This window comes from Protopterus annectens, chromosome 5.part0 (genome assembly GCF_019279795.1).
Source record: "Protopterus annectens isolate FY-2018-M chromosome 5.part0, PAN1.0, whole genome shotgun sequence".
NCBI lineage: Eukaryota > Metazoa > Chordata > Ceratodontiformes > Protopteridae > Protopterus > Protopterus annectens.
The window spans coordinates 285,816,483-285,838,211 of record NC_056735.1 but is presented as its reverse complement, the minus strand read 5'-3'; the positions used below and the strand labels follow the sequence as shown (position 1 = coordinate 285,838,211).

The following is a 21,729-nucleotide window of genomic DNA, read 5'->3' as shown; positions in this document are numbered from 1 at the left end:
TACATAGGCCTCTCTGTAATCCACCATAAAATGCCTACTGAATTGTGAGAAAGATGATGTAGACTCTTAACATAGGATTCCCTGGAAATGATTAAAAGCACTGCCTGCCTCTAGTGTCCACTTCACGTAAGGTGTGCCTTTATGTTGGTCAACTCTGTAGAAGGGCACATTTTCCATTTTGTATTTCTGGAATGTGGAAACTACCTTACTAATCACATAACCTAAACATGTTACTTCTGTCATGTATAATTTCCGCTTAGTGGTTTTGGGAGTTAATGTAACTTGTCTAGAAGAGTCTAGTGCAGCCTGTGTCTTTGTTAGATGAGTCACATTCAGTCCTCCAAGTTTATTACTGGATCATCTAGGTAAGCAACATCCTAGTTGACATGGCATTTTAGGACTCTGTCCATTAATTTTTGAAAGGTCATAAGAGCATCATGTAACCGAAAATGATGGACACTATACTAGAATGCTGCCTTTTTCTCTTACTTCAGCTGTTAAAGGGATCTCACAGTATCCCCCTCTGTCAGATGTAATGTGGTCAAGAATCCTGTATTCCTCAGCCTTTCCATTAGTTCATCAACCCTAGGCATTGGGTAGCAATTCAAATTCTGAGATGCTGTTCAGCTTCCTAAAATCATTGAAGTAGCTGATTGTTCTACTAGGTTTTAGCAGTAACACTATGGGGCTGTTCCATATATGTTTTGACTCCATCGCCCCCATCTTAAGCATTTTTGCACCTCCTCTTGCACAGCCTTTTTCTGTGACTCTTGTTTCTTATAAAGATTTAAATTAACTTTTTTTCCAAGCAGCCTATCTCAATATGGAGCTATTTCAGGTCTGTTCTAACTGACAGTCCTGAAAACATGTCTTTGTTTCTTAACACAAGCTCCCTTATCTCTTTGTTTCTGAGGCCTAGACAGAATGTCATCTAGCTGAAATGCAGGCATAGATTAGTTTTGTTTCTTCACCAGATTTGCTAGTCCATGCTGCTAAACTAACAACTGAGGTTTTTATTTCTTTCCATTTTTCAGTACATTAATAAGGTGTATTTGTTCAAGTCTTCTCTTACCAGTCTGTTCAACCCTGTAGGTTTGCATCAACTTTCAGAATATGAACCTTGCCACTTAGCCAAAACCTGTTTTCTTTGTGTGTGTGTGCGTGTGTGTGTGTGTGTGGGGGGGGGGGGGGGTAAAACTAACACCTGGTCGCCATCTTTGAATTGCCTGGCCCTAGCATTTCTATTACACATCTTTTGTTCTTTGGCCTGGGTTCTTTCCACATGGTCCCACATAATGGGTATTACTACTTTTGGCCTATTTTGTAAGCAGGTATAGAGTACTATGACACTTTTACATTGGGTTTTCCCTTCTTCCCAAGTGTTTCTGGTACTTTTTAACAGTCCACAAGGGTGTCTGTCATATAACAACCCAAAAGGACTGAACCCTGTTGAGAATTGCGATACTTCTTTAGTGGCAAACAGGAAATATGGTATTAACTTGTCCCAGTTCTTACCATCTGGTATTAACCAGTTCCAGATTTTAACACATTCCTCAGTTACTTTTAGTGTTAAGTTAACATATTCCATTAACCCATATGTCTGGGGACAGTAAAATGAGGTTTTTAATTGTTTGACTTTAAGGCATAGTCAAAATTGATGCAATATTCTAAGAATAAATGTAATCCCTTGGTTACTGAGTTCCTCCTTAGGTATCCCCATTTTGGAAAATAATAAGACCAGCTACTTCTCTATGGATCTGTCATTAGCCTTACATAAGGAAACAGCTTCAGGGTACTTGGTTGCATAGTCAAAAATAACCAAAATGTACTGAAATCAGTTGCTGGATTTTAACACTGGCCCAACAATGTCAAATGACAAGTCTGTGGTAAGCAATGAAATCAAAGGATTCTTGAAGTGTGAGTTAGGAGCTGTATTCTGACATTCAGGGAATGTACGACAGAGAATCTCAACTTCTTTCAATATTGCTGGTCCGTAAAGCCTTGTTGGGATCCATGTTTTAGTCTTGTCCATTCCTAGGAGTTCTTCTAGTACATGACTATGTTCAGACCTCATCACTAGTAACATGAAAGGTTTGGGTACTAATAGTTAATTCATTATTTCCTTATTGTCCTTACTCTACACAGTAAGGCATGTTTAATTCGAACAGGGATAGAAAATGACAATATTTCATTTATTTTCTTCCCATACAGCTCTAGCTATATTTTACCATGCTTTGCTTAAAGTGTTGTCACACTGTATTTGACTTATCTAGAGGTCAGTAATCTCTGGAAAATCCTCAGGATCAGTCTATCATGAGATAGAAAGGGAGTCTGCCGCCTCTCTTACCAATACAGGTATTGGGGTCTTAGTGTCTAACTCTCCTACAATGAAAGGCAACTTATGCCAACATTCTTTACAATTAGTTGCTGCAACTTCTGTTTTTTTTCCTTTATAAACCTGATGCACAGAATATCCTTTCCTTTGTTTATGGCCCCTATATTTTGGCCTAACAGGAATAGCATTAGGGCTCTTGGCAAGACTATTTCGTCTCACACAATACACTACTATCTCTTTTGTCTTTTCTTCTTTAGATTGCTCTCCTGCCTTAGTCAGTGTGAGTTCATCTCTCTGACTTTGTTTTTCTTCTCTAGGTTTCTATCCTTCTCCTAATGGTATTGCAGAATAATTTTACTTGTTTCCTCACTTACAGATACTTGTTGCCTACAGCCTTCACTTACTTGAGCTTTTTGACTTTCAATGACAGAAATGAGTTTGCAACTCTGGCAAAGTAATCTTTCTTCCTTTTTAGTACAATAATGAAGTCTTCCTTACTGTAAAGCTTCTCTCCATTTTTGGGCCTTTCTGATTTAGCCTGACAGAAGGTTTCAGATTTTGCTCAGGTTGTCAATTTTCCATACTTCTTAACTTTATTTCCTAGGGAAAAACTATTTCAGTGAATGGTTCCTTCTTTTCAGTCCCTCTAATTATGTCTAATCCCTGCTTTTCCACACACTCAGGCTGCAGTATTTACTGATTTCATTCTTTCTATGGTATCTGTTCCTGCAGGCTGCTCTGACACAGGTGTTTTGACATCTGTCTCTTTAAATTATGCAATTTATTCTTCCTACGTCTGTAACTTTAGCCATTTTTTTTACATTTGGAGCTTTCTAACACTGCTGTGTGAACTTTGTTAGACTAATGCACACTTATGAATGTCTTTTGGCTTCTCCCCTTCCCACTTTTTCAAGGTTAGAAAGAAGTGTACCAGTAAACTTACACACTTATTGGTTCTCCTCCCCACAAAGATAAGATGGTCTGTCAAAAGGAATACCTTTTTCTCAATGCCTTGATAAGTCTTTAAAGTGGGCAAAATCATTTCCTGTTGTCATATCTTGTGTTAAACTGGTAACTACAGCAACAGTGTGAAGTATCTTTGAAAACATAGCTTGCTTCGAATTGGGTAATGTGATACTGGTTTCTTCTATATCTGTGAATGCAGACTACTTAAACTGCTTTTTTTGTAAGGGATCTTCTTTCTACAAACATACTTGGACTTTATAAGTGTAACATTTTTGCCTGATTGTAGTAGTCCCCGTAGCTCCCTTCTAGCAATTAAGACACTGCACTTAACTAACTTTACTGTAGAACAATAACATGAAACTGACTCAGCTATTTTTGCTGAATGTTCAACACATTCCATACACATATCATCATTAGTAGCACACTTTTTATTTCTTATACTTTTCACAGGTGTAACAATGTTACCATTATCTGTACAAAATCTAGAGGTAGGGCTCCTTTCCACATTGAAAAGTGAGCAGGTCTGTAGCTGATATTTTCTGTTTATTACTAGGATTTGACACATGCGTTTTACCAATTGTCTGAGCTGCTCGGTATTATTGCCTAACAATCTCCCTCTCTCTATCAGTACAACAACATGTTTAGTACCCTTACAGTCATTTGGAAATACCACCTTTTGTAAAGTACCAGGTAAAAGCCGTAGACATTTCTATAATTTCACTTTTAGTGTGTTAACTCTCATGTTCTAATCACAGTTTAAGTATATGTTTTAGATTTCATAAGAGACATTTTTACCATTTTGTAAGAAGAAAATGTCAGGATATGAAACCTTTGAGCTTATGACTCAGACATAGTACCATCTCAAGGTAAAAATATTTTCGTTACTTTTCTTACTTATAAGCAGTCCCCTTCATCATGTCCTTCAAAGATTTTAAAGCCTCTGAAGTAAGCTGAGTTACGAGAATCCTAGCTGAATCGATCTAATCCCATCCTTCCTGTTCAGTGTACAACTCAAAGGCTATCAGATATGTCTTATGGTCTTCCTGTCTGTTTCATTTTTGACTGGTGGAGCTATTTTAGTATTGACTTACCACTGGCAATGGACATCACACTATCAGAGGCAGCAGCTATGGTTAATAACAGCTGAATGTGAGGTTATAATGTTCTTCCTGAAAAATGAATAATCATTTTTTTCAGATATCCTAAGGGAGGTCATTTTAATTTGCAGGCATTTATTTATAGAACATTTTTAACCAATGGTCTGAGCAAACCATAGTCTGTATAATAAGAGTGCATTAACAGCATCATCCCTGAGAAAGTAGGGGGAAGCGGATGAAAATCTTGCTAGGAAACAAAAAAGGGGGTGGATGTGAATGTACAGCAATTTAGAGATTCATGGTAAAAGGGTAGAGGTCCTATCAGTGATTGGCAGTCATTTTGCTTTTTTGAGGGAGGTGCATCAGTGTTCAAACTTTGAGGAGAGGAAACTGACAATACATATTTTATGTTAGTTTGCAGGGACTGTGTGTTAGTGGTAGAATTTAATGCAGGGCATATTCTAATCTGGGGATAAGGGCATTAACTGCTAATTCCTCTCTAAATTTCAATGTCAAATGGTTTAAAATAACTCACCAGGTTTTAATTTGGTTGAAGAATTTATCTTCTATATATTCTGTGTACATAATAGTAAAAGTTAAAGGTGAGTCCAGTAGCAGGCTAGGTTATGCATACAAGTGTACATGGCCTATTCTGTTATTATCAAGGTGCGCTATGATTTACAGGTCATTGACTTCACTCTTCTGATTTGTGACAAAAAAAGCATACTGGCAGCTATTTCTATGTTTAGCATTAACATCTTTGCTATAAACCAAATAGCTTTGATGTCTGACTATAGCTGCCTTTCCGCAGCAAGGGAGGAAGGACTTGACCTATGAAGCAGGATGTCATCAGTGTAGAAGGTAACGACATTCAGTGAGACTACTGAAGTTTTGTCTTTTATGAAAGGGGAAAAGACCAAGGGCGCAAGCACTGAACTCTATGGGAACCTGTAGTAAAGTTTAAGTTCAGAGATTCTGCTAGTTTTGTATACTGCATTAAGATAATCTACTATCCAGTTTAAGACATCTGGGATAACATCCAGCAGTCTGAGTTTCTCCACATCAGAAGGACCTCTTTAGGTTAATGAAGACTTCCCTTTGAGTCATCCTTGGATTTTATCAGGACCAACATAGGACAATTATGTCTTGTATGAAATCCATGTGGGGTGATTAATGAGTAGGCTGCATTTGTTAATGTTTAGGGCAAATCAGAAGGTCACATTTGTTAATGTGGGGGGGGTCAATGAGTAGACCAAGTTTGTTAATGTGGAGGGTCAGTGAGCACCACATTTGTCAATGTGGGAGGTCAATGCATAGGCCACATTTGTTAATGTGCTCAACATAAGATATTATGAATATTTTGTTAAGGGCAAATGAAGGAACTATGTTCTAATCCTGTGAGTAGGTTAGCATAACGACCCTCCACTGGACCAGTAATCAAGGAGCCTCAGTCCTCACCACTGGCACCTGTGGGGGACGTTCACTGGGAAGATAACAGTATTTCCGGATGCAGCTCTCTGCATCAAGTGCAATTTCCCTTAAGAGCACACAGAGACCACAGTCAGTCCTGGGCTGGTTTCTCCCTATTTCTCCAGATCCCCAGTATTACTCCCCACTGTCACAGCTATAGAGTTGAGATCTCAGCTGAGTGACCAAGCCAAGACCTCTAGCACCCTCTCTGTCCAACCAGTGCTTTGTGTCCCTGCCCAAGTAGCTGACACACTCAATGAGGTTTGATTTAGACACACACACACACACACACACACACACACACACACACACACACACACACACACACAAACACACACACCTGGGAAAGGTTTGCTAGCTACGCCCCCTTCTGCCCAGACTATAAGGTAATTTTCACTGCCACCAGTCACTCCTATCAGCTACCTTAGGGCTCCTCCAATGGTACCAATATACTGAGTGATATTAATATCAACACAAATGGTAGTTTGACCAAGAGCGAGTCTATTAGGAGCGGCCCACACAGTGTCGCCAAATAAATACACAAGTACTTTCAAAACTTAAATATCTCTACACAGATAAGTCACAATGAAAGGTTTAAATATATTTAATAATAAATAATAAAAGAACAAAACAATGCTAAATATACAGTCACAGTGACGTCAGAGTTCAAAACACAGAAAATATTTAAAACAACATTGCAGGACAGTCTCAAACAAATAAAGAAAAATAATATCTAAACTAAGCTTTACTATATTCCTGAATGTATCTCTGGGAATTATATTATTTCTTAGTAATTTACTATTAGAGCAAGGTAGATGATGTGGTGAATGGTTCTTGCTGTTGTCAGGTCCAAGACATAATGCAGAATGTTCTGTCTCACTAAGAGACTTCTCAAAATAATATCTAAAAATAGTATTGCTGAGATAGCTTGCAGAATGACATCATTTCTGGTCCCTGACTTCTAGTTCCTAGCCCAAAACCTCCATTGCTGGCAGCTGGTAGCATTTAGCATCTACCTGTAAAAATACTTATACAAGGGTGTTTGCTCAGATCTGTGCCAGAAGCTAGAAGTCATAAAACAATTACATTCCTTCATGCTTCCAAAGTAGCAATTAGTTCACCCTAAAGACAATACAGAAAGCTTCCTAGTACAGACTTTTATCTCTAGCTGCATCAAAACATCTTTATGGCGTAGCCTATAAAGTAATTTAATTTCAGATATTTTTCTAAAGTTTGCTGGACTGAGGTTAACCTCCTGTATTCCATTTTCTACTGTTAAAATATATACATTTAAACAGTTACAATTGTGGATGCACATTTCTGTTCTCTTCCAGTAGGCCACACTGTGGATACATTTTAAACACAGCATTTTACAAAAATACCTTTTCGACACAAACATCTGTATAGAGCAGTTTGAGATACACGACATACATTTCTAATACATTTGTAACACAAGCATCTTATATAAATTAGTTTGATATTCACAAATGACATATAATTATTTACAAAATTCCAGCTAGCTATGCTGGCAGTGCCTCCTTTTGTCACATTGAGAATAGCAATTTTTGCCATAGGAATGCTTAGTGCATCTTTGAAAAGTAAAGAGCAATTGTAGTTAGGGAGAGGTTAAGATATGGGTTAAGTGTTTCTCTATTATGGATGCTACTACATGAATGAAAGAAATGTGCTGCACACCAAGGTTAGGGTTATATTTTCTTTCAAGTAGCTCCCTAACATGTGAATGCAATTGCTTGAGAGAAAACTGTAGAACATAGTAAGAACAAACAGGATATGCAGACAAGACTATACAGAAGAAGAGATTGATGTAGCACAGAAGGAAGTGCTAAGGCATAGGTCAGAATCTGTTAAACCTTATTTTCCTGCTACTATGATGATGTTGCATCAATACCTAATGCAGACATTAATAAAGCTAGGCTCTCTCTTACTTATTTCTAATGACGGTAATGTTGTCCACAATATAGTGAAAAAGAATTGGCATATTCTCACTGCTGATGAAAAATATAAAAGTTTGTTGGGTGAAACTCTTAATTTTTGCTTTAAGAACAATTGCTCTCTGACACTGATAGTTACAAGACTAATGTGACTGGGCGTATTTACCAATTTTACTTTTTTGTGGACTGTAAAAGCACTAACTTAGTGCATCTTGCTGTCTGCAAAGTTTGTGAATGTTATTATGTTGTTAAAATGAATAGGAGCCTAAGGGACAGGATACGTGAGCACAATAATGACATTTTTAAGAAAGGTATCAGAAATGCCCTTGGAAGACATGTTGTAGCCATGGACCCTTCTCATAAATTTACATTCCTAGTATTAGAGCTGATTAAACCTAACATTAGAAGAGGTGACATTATTTATTTATTTTACATTTGTTAACTGGGAAAGTCCGACTGGACACATCCATTTTCAGCAGAGGCCCGGGGAGAAAAGCTCCAATAGCATGTCATAAAGAAATTACACTAGAATATCATACAGTGATATAGGTTCCACAGAAACATAAGTTATGTATAGATTAACAATTCCTTTAGCAAAGTCAGCATACAGCATTGTAGTAGTAGGGTTTATATAGAATATAAAATATAAACACACAAGAAAAAAATGTTTTTTTTTTCTTTCTAAATTATGAGTACTCTCAATATTTTGTTACAGAAATAACCAGTGATTATTAAGCTTTACAGTGAAAGGAATTAGGGGACCTTTTGTAGAATCCTTGAACATGGTATTGTTGCAAATTAACCTGGGGAGTAGCATGAACAAAGCCAATTGTTTGAGAAGTGGGTTCTCAGGAGTTTCTTAAATTGAATAGTGGAGGTAGTGGAGGTTATATGGCTAGGTAGTGAGTTCCAGATTTTCGCAATAGTGCAGGCAAACAGAGATTTGCCAGCATCATTTTTGTGTCTGATAATGCTTATTAGGTTCTGAGAGCTACATCGTAAGGCTCTGGTAGGGATGTGGGGGTTAATTATATTTTGAAGTGCAGGTTTTTTTTCTGGAAAGTAGAAAAGATTATGTGCTATTGTGAGTTGATTAAACAGAAGTAGTTGAGGTAGCTTGAGCCAATTGAGTTTTGTTCAGATCACTCTGGCAGAGATTAGTAAGGATGGGAGAGGCATAGAGAAGGATGGATAAAAGATGAGTTCTTGCAATAGTAGCTTTGGTTTGTTTAGTTATAAAGTGTTTGTTCCTATAGAGAAGTCATAGTTTTTTATTAACTTTCTTAATGGTTTGTGCTATATGGATGTCAAATTTGAGGTTATTGTCTATTTCTACACCTAACAGTTTAGTATGTGCAGTTGGAGTGATTTGAATGTTATCTTTGGAGTGAATGGTGAAAATGTTGCTGAGGGGGGAGCATTACCTGGGCGGAAAAGAATTAATTTAGTTTTTTTGGGGTTAAGAATAAGTTTGATGTTTGTGAACCATGTTTTGGCTAGAGTAAAAGTGTTTTGGGTGGGGACTTGCAGTTCCTTTAAGGTGGGGGTGGCACTTATAAGGATGGTTTCATCTGTGTATTGTACTACTGATGCTGTGAGTGAGGAGGAACTGATTAGGTTGGTGAATAATTAGAACAATAGTGGGCCAAGGATGGATCTTTGAGGGACACCTATGGATACTGGTAGCAGGGGAGACAGCTGGTCATGCCATAGGACTGCCTGCTGCCGACCAGATAAGTAGCTAGTAAACACTGATATAGTGGAGGGGCTGAGGCTTAGGGTAGATAAAGCTTGGAGAAGAATGTTATGGTCTACCATGTCAAAGGCTTTAGATAAGTCTAAGAAAATGGAAGATACAAACAGTCCCTTGTTTCTATTGTGGTTAACTATATCTGTAAATGATAGTAATGCTGTGGTGGTGCTGTGGGATGGTATAAAGCCATGATGGGTTTTGGAGATTAAGTTGTTTTGTAAGAGGTACCGAAGTAGTTGGGAATGTACAACTCTCTCTAATACCTTGGATAGAGGTGAGAGTATTGCGATTGGCCAGTAGTTGGTGAGTTCTAAGGAGTTTTCCCCTTTGTGCAGTGGAATAATGTGTGATGTTTTCCACAGGGTGGGGACTTTGAATTCTGCAAGTGACCTGTTTATGAGGATGGACACGGGATAGGCTATGGAGTCTGCTGCTATATGAAGGAATTCGGCTGGTAGGGTGTCAGCGGCTAGTCTGGTTGGTTTAAACATTACAAAACATTAAAACAAAGACTGAGTGTGCAGAAAAAAAATTACTTTAGAAATACATGCTGAATGTAGGAAAGGTTTACATGGTTCTGTACCTTTAAGACCTGTGCTGAGATCTACAGCTCTACCCTGCCCTGATTTGCAAGTGAGTATTTAAGGAATGTTTTAACTGCTGTGTACTAGATCTGAGGAAGCACCTGTGATAGGCATGAAAGCACTCATCTTCCCAGTATCTTTTATTGTTTTATTGTTTTTAACTTTTGTTTTAATAAATGGAATTTTAAGTGGAAATCCCTGCTATGTCAGCTGGATACACTTGTTTTGTGCAAAAATGTAGAACATACATTTCCAGGAGGGTTGTTGCTGTTTGAGATACTGAATCAATAGAGGCATAGAAAAGCGGTGCCAATACTTTTGTTACAAACCTTTTAAAAGTTTTCTAGCAGTGAAGTGGGTTTATTTTGATAAGTAAGATATCCAAGTATTCTGTATTCCTTATGGTCTGTCAATACACTGAAGCCATGACCTCTTAGTACTTTCAGACATAAGTTGATTTTTGTCTCCTCTGCATAGTGCAAGTTTACCATAGGGTCTTGAAAGTCTGAAGGCCAGAAATCAGATTAGACCTTGTTAAATTATGCAAAGCTTTGTCCCTTTGCTTAATGAATAGCCCTTAGATTTTATCCAGAAGCAGCTTTTTCCATAAATACATTTGACAATAACTGGGAAAAGTTTATCTTTGACCAAGCTATTGTGAGTTAGTGATATAAATTGTTATACTGTGGATATCAGAATAATAAATACTGCAGCCATATAGGTTATCAGTAATTAGAGAGTTTAGGGTATATGGGTGATCTTTATAAGATACTGAAACCCCTGAAGACAAATGAAAACCCACTGCAAATATGCTTATGTTTAGTCTATAACCAACACTGAATTTTGAATTATACGATAAAATGCCAGCCATTCCAGGATAAACATTCAATGCATGAGAACTGAAGTAAGCACACCAAAGCAAAAGATCAGATTATCCATCGTAACCCTTTCCCGAAGGATAGAGTGTTCCGAAAATGCAGATTACATTCATTTTGTGAAATATAAAAGAATATTTGAAACATATCCTTATATTGGTGTTTTCTTATAAAAAATGTGTCATGCAGTTTCGTCCAGTACACAAATGTATGTTATCTTACTTTCTGCCTTAGCTCCCTGATTTAATATGCATGTATGATAACAAAGCATTTAAAAAACCCAGATGATAGTGTAGCAAACTTTCCAGGTTTGCTAAAAAAAAAAAAAAAAAAAAAAAAAAAAAAAATTAAAAGACTGTCTGTCAATATGCTTTGATGAAGGTCAACACGATTGCTTAATTTAATGACATTCTACTCGACCAACAATAAAATACTCCTTTCTAACAGTTACTTGAATCCTATATGGCAGACTGTTAACATTATTGATCAAAGATATCAAATTAGCAATGCACCAAGCAACCTGTCCTTGAGTAATGTGTAGTCAAATATAGTTATGTTCTCAGTTTAGCAAATTAAGGTTTGCAAAAATCTGTGACACCAGCATATATGCCAAATTGTAAACAAACTACAAAAAAATTGGATAATTGCCATGTATGTTTTGCTGAACAGTCTTTTCTCCCTACCTCTAATACAAATGTTTGCTGAACTGCTGTTTGTTCCTACCTCTAAAGTAACTTTAAAGCTCATATTTGTTGAAAAACTGCTGGCTGTAAATTACCAGCACTGACCACTGCATCCTACTGCTTTGCTGAAGGTAAGCCACAGAGATATAGGCCAAAGCAGAAGTTTAACAAAAGTAAAACAAAAATGCTGACATAGTACATCTCCTGATATGTTCTTAAGTATGCATACTATAGAGTTTACAAAGATGCAGTTTGACTATGCAGGAATATTATAAAATTGTTTCAACTTTAAACAGTATCCTATTAGAGAACAGATGTTCTCCATTAGGGTATTAATGTACAAGTAAATCATGGTTAAAAAAAAAAAAACAAGTGTGCTGCTTCACAACATACCAAGTTACGTATGAATGGAAGAAAATGAAATGACAGCCATCTTTTCAACTGCTCCTTAGACATGCCCATAACGCTGTTATTAGCGAGAGAGAAACAAAATTAATATAAATAAATAAAAAAAGAAGAAGACTAAAGTAACAAAAGTAACTGCAGCAACTACCATTTCCCAACTCTCAGTACTGGAGATCTTAAAAAGCCCTTCTTAACGAGTGTGAGGAAAACAGTGGGAGACAGAACCGCGGCAGTAACATTTACAATGACCATACCTCTCGATTCTAGACTTAACGAGTGTGAGGAAAACAGTGGGAGACAGAACCGCGGCAGTAACAGTTACAATGACCATACCTCTCGATTCTAGACAATGCCAGAAATAATTGGGGGGGGGGCTGAAAATCTGGGAGAATTTTAAATACTACATTGATTCCCTTTAAAAGGCAACAGAACAAAAGGTTTTGAGCCAATGTGCACTTTTTGAATAATAATAAGAATGAAACTAATGTCTGGCATTACCGATTGACTGTAATCTTCAGCAACTTACCAGAAAATCAAAAAGTCTGAGGGACAGGGCAAAAATATGAGGCAAAATCAGGGGCAGTTGAAAGGTATGACAGTGGCCTGTGTTTGTGAGAGAAGGAGAGAGAAAGTGAGAGAGAGAGAGAGAAAGAGAGAGTTACGGAGAGAGGGAATGTGTGTGCAGGGGGGTTGATATAAGTTTTACACTGTATGTGTATACAGACAATGTGCGTGTGAGTGTATGCGCATGTGCATGTGTCTCTATGCATAAGAGTTTCTGTACATTTACTTGTTATTTATTTATTTATTTATTTACTCTTTGTTGACTGGGCTGGTTCCACTAAGCCAGTGGCTTCTTTTCGCAGGAGATCCAAGGCAGTACACATACTAAGAGAAATTTGGCCAGGGCATAGAAAGATTCCCCTATACCTTTTGATAACTGCCACGGGAACTTTTACATCCACCTATGGAACTCAGGCAGATGAGATTTCAGTTTAATGATTCATCCAAATAATAACACTTACAAGGCTGCAACATAGCCAATAAAAGCTACATCTTTCTATCTTTCAGCACAAAAGCCACATGTATTACCTCTTAAGTCACTGACAGTCTTTGGGAGTGAGACTCCCTCTGCCTCTACATTTGCATTTCTGTGTATGTAACTGTCTTTATGCATATTTCAGGGTGTGTGTGTCTGTGTGTAGATATTATTAAATATTTGCATTAGTTATATTTTCGATGTAAAATCTTTCCTCCAGACATACTTCTCAAACTGCAAACATTGAAAATAAGTATAAAGGCTATTGAAAAGTAGGTACATCAGGCCAAACATCTGCACATCTAAATAGCTTACAAATTAAATACCAAACAGTGTACGACTCCTCGTACTTCAAGTAGGCTTAAGGGATACTTCTCAGAAACACAAGTTTAAAAAATATGTGAGTGACAAAAGTATACGCACATTGTGAAGAATAGAACCTGAAGATTGTAATAAAAGGTACTGTAAAAATCTGGCTCACAAAGTCATTTGTGTTTGCTTCTGAAAAGGGGGAGATGTAAAATGTGTTGCTTCTGTCTTTAAAGTATTGGTGTCACTGGTGTGTTGGTCATGTACTCTAGCTTCTTGTGTACTAAACAGCTATAAAAATCATATAGGATGGTGGTGAGACTGAGAAAATTATGTGAATGGATAAATCAAGCCTGAAAACAGATAATACCTCCAAAAATAGGTACATTGTGCAAAAGGGCAACTCAAGCCAGAAAACAGGGGCATAATGCCAAAATTGGTATAGTAGTAATATTAAGAGGAGGAACTATTTTACATCAAAATATAAAAAAAATGTATACACTAATAATAAAGCAAGCACAAAACAATGTAACACTTAGTCCATTTTGTAAGCACAATCATGTGCTCAAGACTGGCAGCTACAAGTAGGTAATGGACCTTTAGGTGTAGGGTGGCGCTCCGCTTACTTATCCATGTTTTTCATATGGATGAAGCCGCAACATAATGATTTGCTGGCAAAAATAAGGCCACTGCCAACTCCATGTTGGGGGGGGGGGCTGCACCTCCCTCACATCTGTGCTGTGTATTTACTCAGAGTCTGCTAGATACATCTGCTAGTAATTTTATGTCACTGATGATATACCACACTACATTTACTACATTTTCCATTTTCACTGTTTTTTGAAAGTGCTATTACTGGTGTTTGCTGTTCTTGCCTGTCTTCACTACAAATGATTACCTTGACTGAGCCTGAAAATGATTCAGCAGGATCAGGGATCAAGGATCAATGCTATAACCTTATTAATAAAATATGAATAAATTAATAAATACATGCATACATAAATAAATAATATAACTTTTAGGAGAGGGACGAAAAGCTGCAAGGTATTTGATGGATGAATTTCCTGGTATATTGTGGATTAATCAGTGGTTTGTTATTCTAAAAAAAAGTACAGATTTCTTTGATTCAAGAAAGATTCTATGGTTAATAATTCTTGGTAGAATTTTTAGAGATTTAATTGAGTTAGTGACAGTTACGGGGAACTGGTCTGATATGTTATTTGGAAGGCAAGAGATTCTGGAGAATTTATGAGAAGCAGTTAACAGGAAGCAACAATTAGTAATATGCTGAATGTTTCAGGACAACAGTATTACACATGCAATAAAAATACTTAAACCATGAAACATAATAGCTTATGTATGTATGTACCCAGGAAACTGGACATGCCAGCATTCAAGTGATAGAATACATATGTACAGCTTTTACAAGGTCATAGCTCTGTCATACTTCAAAGGCAGTGCACTCTGACAACATGATCTATACAAATTACTTTCTGGTAATTTGTGCCAGAAAGAAGACCAAAGCACATCACTGCCTGCTATGCTATACAGCAACTATATAGAGATATCTATATCTAGCCTAGATATCTATATCTAATTTAGCCTCTGCCACCAAACATGGCACACTCATACAATACTCAGATGACTCAACCATCATCTGCTCAGCCCAGTCCCTACCCAAACTGCAAAAAGTCACACAGAAAGCATTTTCCTCTGTTGAAACTTGGTTATCCGATGCCCAGTTAATACTCAACCCAAACAAAACTAAACGACTCATCTTCCAACCCACCAAACATACTCAAAACAACTCTCACTTTAACAAAAGACAACACCACTATATACCCAACTGAACACACCAAATTGCTAGGAGTGGAAATAGACAATAAACTAAAATTTGACATTCACATATCCATGACCATAAAAAAGTTCACAAAAAACTAGGAGCATTATACAGAAATAAGCAACTTCTCATCAAAGCAGCAAAGATTTCAATAGCAAATTCCTACCTTATCTCAACCCTACTTTATGCCTCTCCAATATATAGCAACCTAAGGCAATGCGATCTAAACAAGCTAAAGACCTGCTACAACAAAATCGCCAAGTTTGCCACAGGGACATCCTACCGTAGTCACCACTGTCTCTCACTTGCTGAACTGGGCTGGCTTGAACTCCCTCACCTCCTTCAGTGGTATCAACTCTCACTCGCCCACAAACTAGTAAACCATCCACTAAATGTCCCATCCCTCCAGAATCTACTCCAACCCTATCGCACCACCAGACCAGTAAGATCCAGCAACAAAAATCATTTACAGATCACTAAAGCCAATAACTCTGTTGGTGAAGCACTATTCTCTTGCACCATAGCCAAATTATGGAACTCCCTCCCACCCACAATTACCTCCATACCATCATGCACCCACTTCAAAACTTTACTAAAAGCGCACCTAAAAACATGCTGGCTATGCCCTTGCAACTCCCACGCTAATATCACCCACCCCATCCAACCACTACCTTTCTTTCCACTCCACTAACTACCTTGATTATAGCAAGCTCAGATGCTCATAAGCCTAGTACTTACTATAGAGCAGGAACTTCTTATTGTAACATTTGTTAATGTCTGTTATATACTTCACAGATAAACATTCTAGTTGTCTACTGAAGTACTATGTTCTTCATCTGTAAATATGTTGTAAGTAATTGCTATGTTAAATTGTTAATCACTATGTAATCCAATGTAACTACTGTCTGTTTATTTTAACTGTGGAGCTTTTTTCCCCAGGCCTCCGCTGAAAATGGACCTACATCCAGTCGGACACTCCCGGTCAACAAATGTTAATAAATAAATAAATATCTATATCTACTTCTATATCTATATCTATATTTATATCTGTGTTTACATCTACATCTATATCTGTATCTGGAATTACTTAAATTGATTGAATACCATTTATGTCCACGTGTATAATGTTGAAACAAATTGACCAACATTATGCATGTCGATATGCTACTGCACATGTACCAAGAATTAATCTCAGCTGAAGCCAAACTTAAAAAAAACACACAAAGAAAGCATTGTTTTTGCAGGAGGGCAAGTTCCCCCACATCCCTGCTAATTATATATTCTGACTCCGAGATTGCAGAATCCCTGAGGAAAAGGTTATATTCCCCTACGTGGGGATTGTCGAAGTTACCATGACCCATATATATATATATATATATATATATATATATATATATATATATATATATATATATCTGATATAATTATGAATATATTATAATATATAATATATAGAATGTATATAATTATATTTCTCTCTCTCTCTGTTTTTATATATATATATATATATATATATATATAATATATATCTATCTATATATGTATATATAGATATGTGTGTATATATATATATATATATATATATATATATATATATATATATACATATATATATATATATATATATATATATATCCATATACATACATATATATATATATATATATATATATATATATATATATATCTCCATATACACATATATATATATATATATATATATATATATATATAGGATCTATATTGCAAGCTTGAAAGCCCCAATAACCGAATACAAAAATGCTGACACGTATTCTGTGAACTGCGAATTCACAGAACGCCCTAAACCACGAAATTCAAAAGCTCGAACCATCATACTTGTCCCACCCCACCACCTGCTACATACTACCTACCCAAACAAACTAAACAACCACATGCATAAACATACATACACTAACCAAAACCCTACTTCTAACCCTACACTACATCTTGTATATGCCACCATCTATGCACTTACCTTAACCCACACCCTAACCCTAAGGTCCGTAACTATCGCTCATTTACCTTAACAAGCTATACCCAAACAAAATAAATAATCCACACACATACACGTAACAAAACCCTACATCTAACCCTACACTAAATCTCACATATATTACCATCTATGCACTTACCTTAACCCGCACCCTAACCCTAAGGTCCGTAACTATCGCACACTTACCTTACGGATCTATACCACGGAAGGGCCATCCATGACAATTCGACGTTTCGGATTTCGTACTTCAGGACGCTCGATGTTTACGTGGTTCAAGGGAGACGTTTTGGCATTTATGTATTCGGGTAAGTGCGTCTTCGAGGATGTAATAGGGAACCATATATATGCACAGGCACACACACACACACACACACACACACACATATATATATATATATATATATATATATATATATATATATATATATATATATAGACACACGCACACATACATTTACATAGACAGATATAAAAACACATACATCCTATATATTATGATATATATATATATATATATCAGGACAGCACATCTCTCTTGGTCATCTGTTCCTTTTTTGCCCCATCTTTTTTCTGTCTACAAAACAGACTGCAAGTCTTCTTACTTATGTATGTACACAGATGTTACCCTTGTGCATGCATACAATTTCTCCCTTTGTTGCAATTATACAAACTGTCTGCACCTTCCCTGTGCAGTATAGTGCTGTTTTGTGCTCAAAGTGCCCTTTGATGGCTGAATGTAATTCGTACAACCTAACAAACCCTGTGCTCACCTTACAAAGTTGGTTTAGTATCATTTTAAAAATAAATGACTATACTTCAGCATTAGAAATCTCTCCCTTAAGCAGGCAATACTTGATTGAGTAGCACATTGAAAAAAAAAATGTCATCATGTATGCCAATAGTGGAAAAAATAATGAATATTTAAAAGTTTACCTTATTTGTAATAGTTACTATTTCACTTTCTTTGATTGTCAGCTCATCTTCATTCTGTGCTTCGTACGGAAATAGAACTTTACAGTATTCCTTAGCTACAGAAAATAAAAAACAGAGAAAAACCTCAGCAAATAATTTTAGCAGTAATGTTTCAAATTATATATACTCTTACAAAATGTTTGTTTGTTAGGAGAAGCCACTTAACTAGTTCTAGTTCATGTGACTGATGGATATTAACTTGAGTGAATTTAGGACCAAAATATTGAATGAGCACTTAATGAAAACCAAAAAGGCAAATATTTTTCATGAGGGGCAAATTATAGCTCCCCTCCCCCAATGCCAACCACACTCCCATGCAACAGGCATCCACAGGAGCCACAAGCTATCATTTCATTCTGGTATTATATTCAAATTAGCTAGAGAGTAAGCTCAGTGACAGAGGTCACATTTCTTGGTCCCCAAATAAAGCAAATAATCTTCCTGTCACAAAATGACAGTAAGAACATTTACTACAGTAAAGATGTTCTATTCTACCTTCATTATTTTTAACCAAATACATGACAATGAACTCCAACAAGAAGAGCTGTTTGTGAAGTACAAACAAGGGAGAGCAAACATAAAATCCCTCTCTAACAGCTGCAGATCTGGCATATACTTACCAGGACAATTTACTTCGAAAAGACTTAAATGAATCCAAACAGTTTAATGAACAAACCCAAAGGAGAAAACAAACAAGCACTTGCAAATTAATTTGTAACACATAACATTTTGAAGAACAACCCTGCTACAGAAAGTTCTACTTCAACAATGCACAGCATACTGAATGTGTACAGATGTTTCCTGCGGACACATCACAGAGAAGGCAGTAGAATCTGTACAACCTGTTGGTCAATGCTCTTTGATAATAAACAATAAGAGGTCAATGTACCTCTAGAAGCCACTACAATATTTATTTATTGAATGTCTGCCTTACCTGCTCCAACCAAGAAAAGACAGCGTCTATTTTGTAGATTATTTTGTCACACTCGACAAGTCAAGCTACTGCTGCCTGTGAACATCTTGTACATGAGGGGAAATTTAAATCCCATTTTCCAGTCTTTAAAGAACAAAACTAGAAGGTGAATGACGAGCTCAGAAAATCTTTGAAAACAAATTTGGTGAGGAAACAGGGATTCATCCTCAAAGATACACCTTTTTGGAAAAAAAAATAAAAAACAGCTTAGGTTCTTAATGTGCGACTGTAGATCCAAAATCCTGGTCAAAGTTATGGTCATTCCAACCACCAGCAGCTCAATCTTCCAACACAAAAGTCGAAATCAACAGAAGAACTTTACTTGGATGGTGAAAGGTCATTTCTATTGCTATCTTGTCTATGTCTGTCCATCAAAGAAATTCCTTCTTTATGTTCTGTGTAACAAAAGTCATTATACCCAGAGGGTTTGGGGGCTGACATCAAATGTTTCTGCGATACTACTGAGTCATCTTCATAAACAGTCCTGTTTTAGGGAAATGTTCCTATGTGCTTACTGAAAGAATTACAACAGCTTTAACTGAATCTTTAACATTGCTTTAATTACTTTGATATGCATGCTGCCATAAGCCATACACAACCAATCTACAGTCCCACTTTCACCAATATTCCATAATTCATCTTGAAAGACCAGGCTTCTATACAGGTAGCAGCTGCTGTTTCCTCTTCACCAAAGAATTTATAGGCTACAAATTACAGTTACTTCTTCTATAACTGATCAGATAGACCCTCATTGGATACTGCTTGACATCCTACCCCACAAATATGCTACACTAAACAACATTACTATTTATTGACCACAAGAGTCTTCCACTCTTCTTTCAGCAGTCTTATACAAACTCTGACAAAACGCTAGAAAATAATTCTCATCCTGGAGGACCTTAACTCCAGCATCCTTGGACCAACTGGATATAACCTAACTGACATGCTATCGGACCTCAGCCTTCTTCAAGTATTCTGTGAACCTACCATAACAAATATTTCCACCAATAATAATGCACTTCTGTGCATTCTTACCAGAAGCTACCCATCAAAAATCTAATCTACCAGTTAACCTGCCTAATATCAGCAATTACTGTTCTATTCAATCTAATTATTTTCCTGAAAAACAACCCCCCATTCTATAATTTAAGTAATAATTTTTCCAATGTGTCACAAATGTAAAAAAATGCCATAAACTCCATATATTGTCCACTATTTTATCAAATTAAGATGTATTAGCAATGCAGCTTCTTTCATAATACTTTCAGAAACATAGAAAACAGGTTTTTACTCACAAACCCTTAAGTTACACATAGTTTCTCACATTCCACTGGCATCCCTCAAGCTTTGCTGCTTACTTAAAGAAATAGACAAAGCCTGTAAAACATGAAAGTGCACTCAGTGTTTAAAGGCAAGCAGAAGACTTAAAAACATTTACTTCTGTATCACATAAGTATTTATTTTCAGTAGCAATAGCCAGTTTTGGAAAGAGGTAAATCTAGCAGATGGATCTAAATCAAGGAACCTTACACTTTCCAGTGGTCTTGAAGGGCTTACTAAAGTTCTCAAACTACATCTAGCGTACAAATCCATTAACTCCCGTAATTACACCCTTACTGAGCCATACATCCCCTTCTTCTATCTAAAAAGAAATTCTAAAAGAAACTGTCAACCTAATCCAATCACTGCCTAATCATGGTTCTCCTGACTTTATTGGATTCTATCCCTGGTTTCTGATTCTATTTGGTGAAATGTTATCTACACACATATACCATTTGTTTAACCTATCGAACACAACAAATTCTGTCTACTATGGAAAGAGGCAATTGTCTTTCCAATACGAAAGTGTGTGAAACCTACTGCTACAGCCATCTAAATTTCAACTCATCCTACATTTGAGTAAGTTACTAGAGAAAGCAATATGAATTCTACTTCCAGAAATCATCTATAAACAAGATATTATATTTATTATTATATATACTTCTATAAGAAGTTGAGTATGCTTCACAAAGCCAGAGACATAGGCAAAGTCAGTAAAAGGGACACTGTGAGGTCTTATAAAACACACTGATTCCATGGTTGTGCTATCTTAGGAAATATTAGAAGAATGGTAATATACATAACTACTGTATTCACCACCATTATAATATCAGCATTTCTGGCCACAATTCAGTATATGAAACTTCACAGTACATGTGTTAGGTAAGTAACTTCTTTTACAGTATACATTTTGGTCTCAAACAAAAGGATATACAGGTAAACACATTTCAAATACACACAGACTTGTAATAAACTTGCAATTAGTTCAGTCTTTGGCAAGATGAACTTAAATACCACAGAATGTTTCATAGCTACAAGAAACAGTACTCAGATTTTCCTTCTTAAAGCTATTCACCTTCTTGGGACATCAACTTTGTCCTATAGAAGTTCACTGCTTTAGTTGCATTTTACTTCCAGAATGA

General features: G+C 36.5%; 1 protein-coding gene across 8 annotated transcripts in view; it reads right to left on the bottom strand.

Annotated features, from left to right (window-relative positions):
- Window positions 1-21,729, bottom strand: part of SH3KBP1 (SH3 domain containing kinase binding protein 1) — a 1,961,420-nt gene that overhangs the window by 283,772 nt on the left and 1,655,919 nt on the right. For all 8 annotated transcript variants that reach the window (XM_044072267.1, XM_044072266.1, XM_044072264.1 and 5 more), the window contains one exon: window positions 18,256-18,350. In XM_044072267.1, the coding sequence (XP_043928202.1) occupies window positions 18,256-18,350 (95 nt within the window). The remainder of the gene's footprint in view (window positions 1-18,255; window positions 18,351-21,729) is intronic.